The 13,724-nt window shown below is 37.5% G+C and overlaps 1 protein-coding gene across 1 annotated transcript in view; it reads right to left on the bottom strand.

The window, feature by feature from the left end:
- Positions 1–11,807: 11,807 nt before the first annotated feature.
- Positions 11,808–13,724, bottom strand: part of LOC125163884 (olfactory receptor 2M5-like) — a 47,598-nt gene continuing 45,681 nt past the window's right edge. Inside the window, exons 3-4 of the mRNA XM_047856145.1 lie at positions 12,578–12,696; positions 11,808–11,869 (exon numbers count right to left, since the gene is read on the bottom strand). Coding sequence (XP_047712101.1) covers positions 11,808–11,869; positions 12,578–12,696 — 181 coding nt within the window. The remainder of the gene's footprint in view (positions 11,870–12,577; positions 12,697–13,724) is intronic.

Consider the following 13,724-nt stretch of genomic DNA (forward strand, 5'->3'; position numbering starts at 1 on the left):
ATATATGTGTATATATATATATATATATATGCATGCAACGGAGTATTACTCGGCAATCAAAAAGAATGAAATCTTGCCATTTTCAACTACATGGATGGAAGTGGAGGGTAGTATGCCAAGTGAAATTAGTCAGTCAGAGAAAGACAAAAATCGTATGACTTCACTCATATGAGGACTTTAAGAGACAAAACAGATGAACATAAGGGAAGGGAAACAAAAATAATATAAAAACAGGGAGGGGGACAAAATAGAAGAGACTCATAAGTATGGAGAACAAACTGAGGGTTGCTGGAGGGGTTGTGGGAGGGGGTATGGGCTAAATGGGTAAGGGGCATTAAGATATCTACTCCTGAAATCATTGTTTCACTATATGCTAATGTTTTGTTTTGTTTTTCATCGGTTGAGGGGAACATAGAATTTTTATCCTTTCTTTTGTTGATGTGAAGCATCACATTGATTTGTGAAAGTTGAACCGTGCCTGCATGCCTGGTATTAATCCCACCTGATTGTTGTGAATATTCTTTTGAAATGTATTCTTGATTGTGTTTTGCTACTATTTTGTTGATAACTTTTGCCTCTATGTTCATCATAAGTATATTCAGTAGTTTCCTTACTCTCCCCCCCCTTTTTTTGTAATGTCTTTCCTTTTTGTTTGTATCAGACAATATCTATCCTTACAGAATAAATTTGGAATTTTCCTTCTGATTTTGCTTTTTGAAATTGTGTAAAAAAGTAGATATTTACTATATATTTAATGTTTGGTAGAATTCACCAAGAAGCCATCTGGTCTTCAACTTTGGCTTATTGGGATTACTTAATTGGTTCATTCAAATATTCTATATTTTCCTGATTTAGATTTGGAAGATTGTATGTTCTCAGACATTTATCCATTTCAGCTGGGTTGTATAATTTCTTGATACACACTTTTCCTTTTTTCTTTTTTAAAGTTTTGTCTTTTATTTTTTAAATTTTAATTCCAGTATAATTAACATGCAGTGTTATATTAGTTTCAAGTGTACAATGTAGTGCTTCAACTATTCTATCCATTACTCAGTGTTCATGATTATAAGTATACTCTTAATCCCCTTCACCTATCTCACCCATCCTGGCATAAATTTTTTCTTAATATTGTCCTATAACCCTTTATGTTTCTGTGGTGTTTGTTATTTCTCCTCCTTCATTTCTGGTTTTATTTAAGTGCTGTTATTTTTCCTAACGAGTCTGGCTAAATGTTTATTACTTTTGTTGATCTTTTCAAGTGCAGCTTTTAGTTCCATTGTCTTTCTATTTTTTTCCTTCAGTTTCTATTTTATTTATTTCTGCTGTAATAATATTTTTTTCCTTCTATTAGCTGAGGTTTGGTTGTTATTCTTTTTTTCTAGCTCTTGTAAGTATAGTTAGGTTGTATATCTGGTAACTTGCTTGTTTGTTTCTTGAGGTAAGCCTGTAGCACTATAAACTTCCTTCTTAGACATGCTTTTGCAGCATCCCAAAGATTTTGGACTATTTTTTTTTTTTGTCTCCATGTATTTTTTAAAATGTCTCTTTGATTTGTTAGCTGATCCATTCCTGATTTGGTAGCATATTATTTTGTTTTTTGTTTGTGTGTTTTTTTCAGATTTATTTTGTTATTGATTTCTAGTTTCTTCCTGTTTTAGTTGGAAAAGATGCTTGATATGTTTTAAATTCTCTTATATGTTGAGATTTCTTTTGTGACCTTACATGTTATCTATCCTGGAGAATGTTCCATGTGTTATTGAAAAGAATGTGTAAATGCTGGTTTGGGATGGAATTTCTGCATATATCTGTTCAGTTCATTTGGTCTAATATATCATTCAAGGCTAGTGTTCCTTGCTGATTTTCTATCTGATGTATATATTAATGGATATGAGGTACTAGTGTCCCTTTCTCCTATTGTATTAATGTTAATTTCTCCTTTTATGTTTGTTAATATTTGCTATATGCTTATATTCAGTGCACAGATATTTACAATTTTTATATCCTCTTGTTGAAATGATCTCTTTATATTATGTAATGTCATTCTTTGTATCTTGACAGCATCTGTTTTAAAGTATATTTGTCCAATTACTGCTACCCCCAGCTTCTTTTCAGTTGGATGGTATGTTTTTCCACTTTTTCACTTTTAGTCTGTTTGCCAGACAGCATATAAATGGGTCCTTTAAATTTTTTTTATTCAGTCACCCTATGTCTTTTGATTGGAACTTTTAGTGTTTTACATGTAAGGTAATTCTTGACAGGTATGTCAATAATCTTCATTTTGTCCATATATATATATATATATATATTCTCCATTTTGTCCATATATATATATATATATATTCCCATATATATATATATATATAGAGAGAGAGAGAGGTTTTGAATTTGTGGTTACCATTGGATTCATATAGAACATGTTATATGTACAGCAGTCTATGTGAAGTTGATGGTCTGTTAATTTTGAAAATATATATATCATATTTCACAAATTTTAATTTTGTGTATCATTTGACTATTATTGGTACATATAATTGATTTTACTATGTTTCTTTTCTAACCTTTATAAATGATTAATTCCCAACTTTTACTATATGTTTGCCTTTTCCTGTGTAAGATTTCTTTTCATAATTATCCTACTTATCATTGTGGAATTTTATTTCCACCCAAAATATTGCATTGTATTCTATTGTATTTTACTTGATTTTGGGGTGGAATAAAACTGCTCATTTTGTGTATTTTATGCATATATATATATATATATAATGACAGATAATTTTTTCATCAGATTTAATCAAATTTTGTTTTATTAAGTCTTTTTTTTCATTTAACATCTGTTTTAAGTTTTTATTTAAATTCTGTTTAGTTACCATACAGTGTAATACTAGATGCAGGTGTACAATAGAGTGAACCAAACTCCCATATAGCATCCAGTGGTCATGACAAGTGCACTCCTTAATACTCATCACCTTTTTAATGCAACCCCCCCAACCAGCTCCATTGTGGTAACCATCAACTTGTTCTCTATACTCTGTTTCTATGTTGGTCTCTCCCTACCCCTTCCTTTGCTCATGTGTTTTATTTCCTGAATTTAACATATGAGTGAGATCATATGATATTTGTGTTTCTCTGACTTATTTTGCTTAACAGAAAACACTCTAGCTCCATCCATATCATCACAAATGACAAGAATTCATTCTTTTTCAAAGCTGAGTAACATTCCATTATATAATTATATAATATATATATTATATTTATACAATTATATATTATATTATGTAATTATATATAATATATAACATATTACATTACATTATATATATATACTATATAATTATAAATAGTATATATAATTATAATAATTTCTTCTTGGCCCATTCATCAGTTGATGAACATTTGGGCTTTTTCCATAAACTGGCTAGTTGTAGAAAATATTATAGACATTGAGGTGAAAGTATCTCATTGAATTAGCATTTTTGTATTCTTTGGGTAAATACCTAGTAGTTAAATTTCTGGATCACAGGGTAGCTCTATTTTTAACTTTTTGAGAAATATTCATACTATTTTTCAGAGTGGCTGCACCAGTTTGCATTGCCACCAAAAATGCAAGAGGGTTCCCCTTTCTCCACATCTTCACCAGCACCTGCTATTTTTTGTGTCATTGATTTTAGCAATTCTAACAGGTGTAGGTGATATCTCTGTAGTTTGGATGGATTTGAATTTCCCTGATGATGAGTGATTTTGACCATATTCATACAACTATTGGCCATCTGGTTGTCTTTTTGGGGAAATATATATCCATGTATTGTGCCCATTTGTTTTTCATTGGAGTATTTGTGTGAGTTGTTTTTTTTTTTTATTTTTATTTATTTTTTATTGGTGTTGAGTTTTATACTTTAAAAAAAATTAATCTTTATTTTTGTGAGAAAGAGAAAGAGAGAGAGAGAGAGAGAGAGAGAGAGAAGGGGTAGAGATAAGGAGAAGGAGACACAGAATCCAAAACAGGATCCAGGCTCTGAGCTCTCAACACAGATCCTGACACAGAGCTCGAACTCACAGACTGTGAGATCTTGACCTGAGCTGAAGTCGGACACTTAACCTACTGCGCCACCCAGGCACCCCAAGTTTTATATGTTTTTTAATATATTTTGGATACAAGGCTTTTATCTGAGAAGTCATTTGCAACTATCTCCTGACTGTGTCCTTCACTGTGCAGAAGTTTTTAATTTTGATGTAGTCCCAATAATGTATTTTTGCTTTTGTGTCCCTTGCTTCTGGAATATCTAGAAAGAAGTTTCTCTGAAGGGGTCACACAGGTTATTAGCTGTGTTTTTCTTCAGGATTTCAATGGTTTCTTTTCTCACATTTGGACCTGTAACCCATTTTGAACTTATTATTGTGTATGGTGTAAAAAAAAAAAGTGGTCTTGTTTTATTCATTTGGATGTGGCTGTCCAGTTGTCCCAACACAATTTGTTGAAGAGACTGTCTTTTTCCCACTGGATATTCTTTCCTATTTTGTTGAAGATTAATAGACCTTAGAGTTGTGGGTTCACTTCCGGGTTTTCTCTTTTGTTCCATGACCTATGTTTCTAATTTTTGCAGTATGCAGTAACATACTTTTGTGCTCACCACCCTTTGTAATACACCTTGAATTCTGAAATTGTGATGCCACCACTTTGCTTTACCCTCCCCAGGTTATTTTGGCTATTTGGAGTCTTTTGGGGTTTGAACAAATTTTAAGATTCTTATAACTCTGCAAAAAATGCTGTTGGTGTTTTCATAAGGATTGCTTTGAATGTGTGGACTAATTTGGGTATTATAGACATTTTAATAATATTTATTCCTCCCATATGTTAGCATGGAATATCAGTCCTGACAAAAAGATCTACTTGGGTGACTCTGGCTTCTGGGTCTATGGAAGGGGTGGTGTGTGTAGCCTGAATCTTCTAGGGTTGATAAATACTCATTTCCACTGGAATCAGGCTTGTGTCTTGTTTCATGGGGATAAACTTGGAATGCAGATCTGTGGGGAGCAGCCACTGTGCTGATTCAGAGCATATACAATCTTCTGGACCACCTTCTCTAGTCCTTCAAGTTACTGCCACATAGTCAACACTAATTGAGTCATCAAAAGGCCATTCCACTGTTTTATCAAGCAAGCTGCCTCATGGTGGTGAGGAACATGGTAAGACCAGTGAATTCTATGGTCCTGGGCCCAATACTATTCTTCTCTTGCTGTGAAGTGTGTTCCTGGATCAGAAGCAATGCTATTTGGAATACCGTGAAGATGGATAAAGCATTCTGTAAGTCCATAGACAATACTTTTGGCAGTGGCATTGCATGCAGGGAAGACAAATATGTATTCAGCGTGTATATTTCATTAAGAATAAAATGTTGCCCTTTCCATGATAGAAGTGGCCCAATGTAATTAATCTTTGGCTAAGTGGCTGTATGATTATCCAAGGTAATGATTCATTTTGGGAACTCAGACTTGGTCTTTGATTCTGATAGATTGGACACTCAATATTGGCTGTAACAAGGGTGTCCTTGGTAAGTGGGAGTCAATATTTCTGATGTCATGCACAACCTGTCTTTACCACCATGGCAACTTTGTTCATGAGCCCATTGGGTGACGATAAGGGTAGCTTATGAGTACTCATAAGATCATAAGGGTATGGAGTAATTGAAAAACATGATCCATCACCTTGGCTTAAAGGAAATAGTCTGGTACCCACAGAAGGGGTTTTACTATCTAATATATTGTTAAAATCTACTGAGGTTACACTTTGGTGGTCATTCATGAGAGACACATTTTTATATTCTTTACCCTTTCAGAGAGCTCTATCTTCATACTTCTTTCCAAAATTTCATTGTCACCAATTTTCCAATCATGTTCTTTGAGTCCTTGACCAACCAGCCAAACCATTGGCCACAGCCCATGAATTGGTATATAATCACACATCTGGCCATTTTTCCCTTCTATCAAAGTGAACAACCAGATTTACTGGCCAAATTGCTACTTGATGGGAGGATTTTCCTTTGCCATTGTTTTTCAAGGATGTCTCTAATGGGGACTGTAGTACCATAGCCATTTACTTTTGGTTGATACCTGCATATAGTGCAGATCCATCTGTAAACTAGGCCTGAATCTTTTTTCTCTGTCAACTGATTGGAAGAAATGTCCATGAGAAGAGAAGGCAATGTAGCAGGAATGGAGATCATGGGCATTTGGACCATTTCTACATGTAAATTTACTTGTGACTTCAGAGTTTATCTGAATCACTTGCATGAAACCACTTTTATTTGGTAATAGAGTATTGGCATACATGCCCAAGTTAACGGCTTGATAGATTAGAAAACACCGAGTTCATCACGGACAACTCAGATTGTACAGTAACTTGGTATCTCATGGTCAAATATTCAGTTTGTATTGAAGTCCAGTAGCATATCAAGAGCTGTTTCTCAAAAAGCAGTAGTTATTCATAGATGAGGAGAGAGAATTGATTCAAACTCCTAAAGGTCTGCACTATGACTCACTTAAAGAGACCTATTAAAGGCTCAAACAACATCAGTGTTTTCCACCAACACTTTAATAACCATTGCATCTGCTGGGTCATATAGCCCAAATAGTAGAGCAACTTTTACAACAGCCCGGGTCTGGGGCAAACCATTCTCTTGGGCTCCATTCAAATCTAGAAGCTTTACAGATCACTTGATAAATGGGCCAGAGTCACACACCCCAACGTGGTATTCCATGTTCTCTCCAAAATCCAAAGAGACACATTCAATATCCCACTCTAAATATTGTAAGAACAACCAGTTACAATGTAAGTGAAAAAAAGGACAAATCACAATAAAATGACCAAATCTGACATACATATACAGAACATTCTACCCAATAAAAACAATATACACATTCTTCTCAAATGCATATGGGACATTATCCAGAACTGAGCTTATGTTACCCTTCACCAGAGAGTCTGGCCCCTAATTTTTTGCAAATGCCTACTGCTAGAGTCCACTGGCAGACAAGCCTGGTGCTTGGGCCCATTGGAGCATGCCTAGAACCTGGGTCCATGAGAGTAGGCCTACAGTCTTGATCCACTAAGGCATGCCTGATTATAAAATGAGTCTGAGGCTTGGGTCCTCATGGAGGTCATGGAGCCTTGGTCTGTGTGATCTTATTTGGTGTTGGGTACAACATGTAGAGGCCTAGAGCCTGGGTTCACAGGGGTCTGTCTGGAACCTGAGTCCATAAGCATTTACCTGGATGCTAGAGTCCATTGAGGCCTACTGGCACTAAAGTCCACTGAAGTGTGCATTGAGCCTGGGTCCATGAAAGCCTGGATCTTGGATCTTTATGGGTGGTCCTGACAAAAATATTCTACTTGGGTGGCTCTGGCTTCTGGCTCCATGGAAAGGGTGGTGTGTGTAGCCTGATTCTGCTGGGGCTGGGGTTGATAAGTACTCATGTCCACTGGAATCAGGCTTGTGTATTGTTTCATGGGGATAAACTTGGAATGCAGATCTGTGGGGACCAGTGTAAAATTTTGTTTCATTAGGGATGGCTTGGTACTGGGTCATACATGGATCCTAAGTCTTTGAGGCCTTCCTGTCATGGATATCAATTGAGGGGTTTGAATCCTGAGATCTTAGGGGTATCCCACAGCATAATTCTGTTGAACTAGCTTTGCACCTTATCTGGTATGCTGGGCCTAGCATCTGGGTCTTCATGTTCAAGTTGGAGCCTGAGTGTGTGGGACAGGCTGGGACCTGGCTCTGTAAGAGCCTGTGTCCTTAAGGATTAGTCTGGCACTGAAGTTTAGTGAGGTGGACCTGATCCTGGGGTCTACAGTAAAATTGGAAGTTTAATTCATTTTTTTTACTCCACCCCTTTCTTCTCCTCTCTTCCTCTGTCTTTCTCAGCAGGAGCTTTGGGATGTGTTGCATGAGCATTGGGGTGTGGTAATGTGGGTACAGTGCAACTGTTTTTCCTATCCTTTCACTGAATACTTTCTCATTTCTGTACTCCACCCAGAGTATTGCAATCTCCCACCTGTATTCTGGAACTGTCAAAAACAGATCTTTGTGCATGTGTGTTTCCATGAGAGGATGAGGGTGGAGACATCTTATTCCTCCATCTGGGTATCATTTTCCAGTAATGTGTTGTTATTATTTTGCATCATGCCCTCATTTTCCCTTTGAAAATTCTAAGTATATTTATCTTAATATTTTCTTTAGACTCTTCCATAAAATTAATCCTGACATAGGGAGTTTGAAGATAGCAGAATGAGAGAATCCTGAGATCACCCCTTCCTACCTACACACTAAAGAAGCAACTATATCTCGATGACTAATTTTGAAAACCACCTGAACAATGGCAGAACAGGTCTTCCACAGCTAGTCATAGATGAGTCTACATCAAAAATGGTAGGACAGGTGGAAACATGGTTGAGAACCAAATACTCAGCAAAACGAATCATAATTGGGAAGGACATCACAAGCCTTAAGAAGCCAGATTATCAGACCCCATCCCAGGAACCCATGGCACTGGAGATCTGCACTGGGAAGATGTGTCCCTATAACATCTGGCTTTGAAAACAAGCAGAGTTAAATTGCAGGAACTTTAAAGGTCAGTGGGTCTAACTACAAGAGAGCTAGAAGGCAAGAGGAAACAGAGTCTACATCCTTTAAAAGACAGCATACTGGGGGTGCCTGGGTGGCTCAGTAAGTTGAGCGTCCAACTTCAGCTCAGGTCATGATCCCACAGTTCATGAGTTCAAGCCCTGGGTAGGGCTCTGTGCTGACAGCTCAGAGCCTGGAACCTGCTTCAGATTTTGTGTCTCCCTCTATCTCTGCCCCATCCCCACTCATGCTTTGTCTCTCTGTCTTAAAAATAAATTTAAAAAAATTTAAAAAAAGACAACATACTGAGTAACTCAGCTGAGACACAGCACAAAATCAGCCATTCAAAAAATGCTTGGGGTACACATAAAGATTTATTGACTAATAACAATGCGGCAGAAGGGCTGGGATCTGCAAGAAACTTATCCAGAAACAAAAGTTCTGGTGGATGTTCTGTATCTTCCCCTCCTTCAGTCTAGATAACTGGACATTTGTGGGGGTTGGCATTAACACTCTCCATCAACCTTGCTAATAGCATATGCCCCATCCCTCTATTTCCTGGTGGACCCCCCACTTCCATCCAATATAACCAAGGCAGACATTATTTCAAAACAGATCCTGCTCCATCACATTCTGAAGATATCCCCAACCAGATCTCCACCTCTCCAAAGTGACTCTTGCAACTGGTGTGTGTGGGGAGCTGAAATAACTACACTAATGAACAGTTCTGGCAGTGTGGTCTCTTAGCTGGCTGTTCCAGGAGCATGCTTTGTGCATTGATGTGTCTGGAGGTATTATAGAGATGCTAAGTGCAGAAAATTAAGCTTACTGCCGGCCCCCCACAACTGGCCTGCAGTAGCCTTAGAAATACATCACAAAGCAAAAAGAACTCGGCAAAATGCACCAACAGCAGGCAAAGTGGATCCTTGCAGTTGGCTGGGCTGAAGGCAGTCATTGCTTAGTTACCTTAGAAGGGTGCACACAGCCCACACAGAAGACATCCATGGAGCACCTGGTTTTGGTGACTGGGGATATTGTGCTATAGGGCTCCACAGGACCTCTTCTACAAAAGTCTATTAATTGCAAGACCAGGAGATGTAGTTGACATACATAATACATAGAAGCAAACACAGTGAGCTATATGAAATAAGGAAAGAGACAAATATGTCCTAAAGGAAAGAACAAGACCAAATCATAGTAAAAGAGCTAAATAAAATGGAAAAAAAAACAATGTGTCTGATAAAGAATTCAAAATAATGATCATACATCCATTTATGTAGCAATTAGGAAAGACCTTGGGATTGAGGCTGATGTAGAGGAGATTAATTATTCTGACTTCCAATGCTTTGATGAAACTTCAGATGTGAAGACTTCTGTCCAAGCATCTATGATTTCATATTGTTGAGCATTCATTGGATTCATGGGAATTGCAGCTTTCTATAAGTTTGCCGTGGCCAACCAAGAAAGAAGGCATATGCAGATTCCTACAGAAATTATGACTCTAAGAAACATTTTTGAGGAGATAATAAGGCTAATATCTTTTAGAGTATAAAGTGATTTCGTAATGTTAAGAATTACTTTGGGCTGAGTTTCATGGAAGTTTGTCACTGTGCTCTTGAAAGATGAAACAATAATATTGGGTTATGGAATAGTTTCTCTTGCTAAATAAACAATTAAAAATTGCAATAGTCATAAAGAAACTCACTGGAATTGAAGAAAGAGTGGACAAACTCAGTAACAACTTCAACAAAGAGATAGAAAATACAAAAAAATGTCCATTGAAAACTGAAAATTTCAATAACTGAAAAAAATGTTTTAATGTTTATTCATTTTTGAGAGACAGAATGTGAGTAGGCAGAGGCAGAAGGAAAGGGAAACACAGAAGCTGAAACAGACTCTAGGCTCTGAGCTGAAGCAGACTCCAGGCTCCAGCTCAGAGGCCGGTGTGGGGTTCGAACCCACAATCCATGAGATCATCACCTGAGTCAAAGTCAGATGCTTAGCCCACTGAACCACCGTGGTGCCCCAAATAAGAGAAATTTAAAAGTGCATAGAGGGAATAAAAAAAAACAGATTAGAAGATGAACAAATGTGTAATATTTGAAGACAAGGTATGTAAAACAAACAACTTGAACATCAAAAAGAACAAAAAAGAATAATAAAAAATGAGAATAGGTTAAGGGAAGTCAGTGTCATCATTAAGAATAATAACAGCCATATTATAGAGATCTCAGAAGGAGAATAGAGGAGACAGAAAGCCTATTTGAAATAATAGCTGAAAACTTCCTTAATATGAGGAAGAGAACAGGTACCCAAGCCCAGAAGAACACAGAATCCCTAACAAGTTAAAGCCAAAAAGGTCCACAACAAAACACATAATAATTAAAATGGTAAATATTACAATAATTAGATAATTTTTAAATTAACAAGAGAAAAAAAAGGTTACATACAATGGAACCTCATAAGGTTATCAACCGAACTTTTTTTTTTCAAAAGAAACTTTACAGTCAAGAAGATATTGGCATGATGCATTCAAAGTGCTGAAAGAAAAATACTACAACGAAAAATACTCTACCTGGCAAGGTTATCATTCACAATAGAAAGAGAGATAAATAGTTGCCATACAAACTAAAGTTAAAGGAGTTTATCAACAGTATCCCAGTCTTACAAAAAAATGTTAAAGTGATCTTTTTACTGGAAAGAAAATACCATAATTAGAAATGAGAAAATCATAAAAATAAAAAAAATCATAGAAAAAAATCAAACATAGTCAAGGTAGGAAATTAACATTTATAAAGTCAGTATAGAGGTAAAAACACAAATGTAGTAAAATGAATTATATCTAGAAAAAAATTAGTTATGGCATTGACAAAATAAAAATGGGTAAAATAAGACATCATACGCATAAAATGGGGACAGGCAGCAAAAAATTTTCTGCTTTTAGAATGTCTTTGAACTTAAGCAACCAACTTAATATAGACTGCTATACACATAAAATTTTTTATATGAACCCAAATGCAACCACCAAAAAAACAAACCCACCCTATAATAGACACATAAAGAAAAAAAAAAAAACAATCCAAGTATAACACTATAGAAAGCCATGAAACCACAAGAAAGAGAGCAAGAATAAAAATATAATGTTGTGAAAGAGGCCAACATGGTAGAGAAGTAGTAGGTTCTCTATTTCCCGTGTCTCTCAAACAAAGAAGTGCTAAAGCCAAAGGACTTTGAACCCCGAGAGTCTGGGAGTAAAAGAGACTGCGTCAAAAAGGGAGAAACTGCTACATCCTTGATGGCTATAGGTGGGTGATTGTGAAATGAGGGAGATAAAACAGGCCATGTAGGCATGGAGGGGAGAGATCCCCTTTTGCAGAGAGACAAAGGGAAGAGGAAGAGCAGCCAGGGAAATGTAAGACTGTATCTGGACAAGAGATAAATCTTGAACTGGGACTGAGAGGGATCCCATCTCTAACTGGGGCTTTCTTCTGATTGGTACCAACTGCCCCATTCTTGCACCTGGGGAGGAGAGGAGCCAGCCCTGGGTTCAGTGGTAGGTCAGGGACACAGTCCACAGTAGGACAAAGCAGTCCCCTCCCTGGAATGCTGTGGGACAGGACAAAGCCTGTCTGCCCCTGCCACCCCCAGTCTCCTCTAGGTGGTGAGGTCAGCAGCACAGTCTGAAGCAGGAAAAGGCCGTCCTCCCTGAAGTGCTATGGCACAGACAAAACCAGCAGGGAGCACATATCAGGCTGCACAGAGAGGTGTTCCCCCAGTGCCAGAGCACATGGAGGGACATTGAATCCTAGCCAAGTGGAGGATCAGGGGAGTCAGTGGAGTGAGAAGTACCACCTGTCTGTGCCCGGGGCACAGTGAGGACATCTTGAGCAGGGTGCACCAGGACCATGGAGAAGAGACTAGGGGATGGCTAATTTCCTGCCTCCCCCCCATACCACCAAGGGGGGCCTCAGCGATGGGTCCCCGGGGCCTCATAGTGGATGTAGGACCAGCCTTCACCATTCCACACCCCTCCACTCTGGGTAATTGCATATCTGCTGGAGCAGGATAGATGCTGTGGAAACAGAAGGATCCATCATACAGACCAGTGCTTCTGCATAACCTAGATTAATTCTAGGACAATTCTTGTTATTTAGATATATTCTCCCTTCCTTACTCTTCCCTCCTCTAGGCTGATTTATTCTGGTTGTTGGTTTGTTTAAGCAGACATATTTAACCCATTCTCTTGGTACATGTTCTACTCCTTCTGTACTTTCATTTCTCTCTCTCTCTGGAATAATCAAGCCATATAGTTTCTCCGTGTGGGTATCTATTTCTTTGTGTTATTTTATTTTATTTTTATTTTTATTCTACCTCCTTTATTTTCCTTTCTTTCTCTCTGGATTAAGCCATTTAGTCTCTCTACCTGGTCAATGTTTATTTTCTCTTTGTCCCCGACCATCATTTCTCTCTTTGTATGTGCTCTTCCATCAGCACTGCCTCCACCCTGTTCTTTACTTGTAGATGGTGTTTCTGGTTTTGTGCTTTTGGATTGTTTGTGTGCGGGTGTGTGTGTGTGTGTGTGTGTGTGTGTGTGTGTTATTTGTCTGTGTGCTTTCATGTCTTTCTTTCCTGTTTGTTTGTCTGTTTGTTTTCCTTTCCAGGGCTACTTAAGGGAAAAATCAAAGCACACCTCGGAAGGGTCCAAAACATCATTACAAGTAGAGAAATAAAATAACCAAAACCACAACAACAGAGAGCCAGTAACACTCTCCAAAAAACACCTCCAGGAGGGCCAGGCCCTGGACAGTGTATGACTCCCATTAATATAGCAGTGCACACAGGTGCAGAGAACATAACAAGTTTTTAAAACTCATAAGGGATAGAAAACTAGCCAAAATGACAAAACAGAAGAATTCCGCTCAAAAGAAATTCCAGGAAGAAGTTACAGCTAAAGAATTGATCAAAAAAGATATAAGCAATATAACTGAACAAGAATTTAGAATAAGAGTCATAAGATTAATCACTGGGCTTGAAAATGAAATAGAAAAACAGCAGAGAATCTATTACTGCAGAGATCGAGGAACTAAAAAATAGTCATGA

The sequence above is a fragment of the Prionailurus viverrinus genome, chromosome A1, assembly GCF_022837055.1.
Source record: "Prionailurus viverrinus isolate Anna chromosome A1, UM_Priviv_1.0, whole genome shotgun sequence".
Taxonomy (NCBI): Eukaryota; Metazoa; Chordata; class Mammalia; order Carnivora; family Felidae; genus Prionailurus; species Prionailurus viverrinus.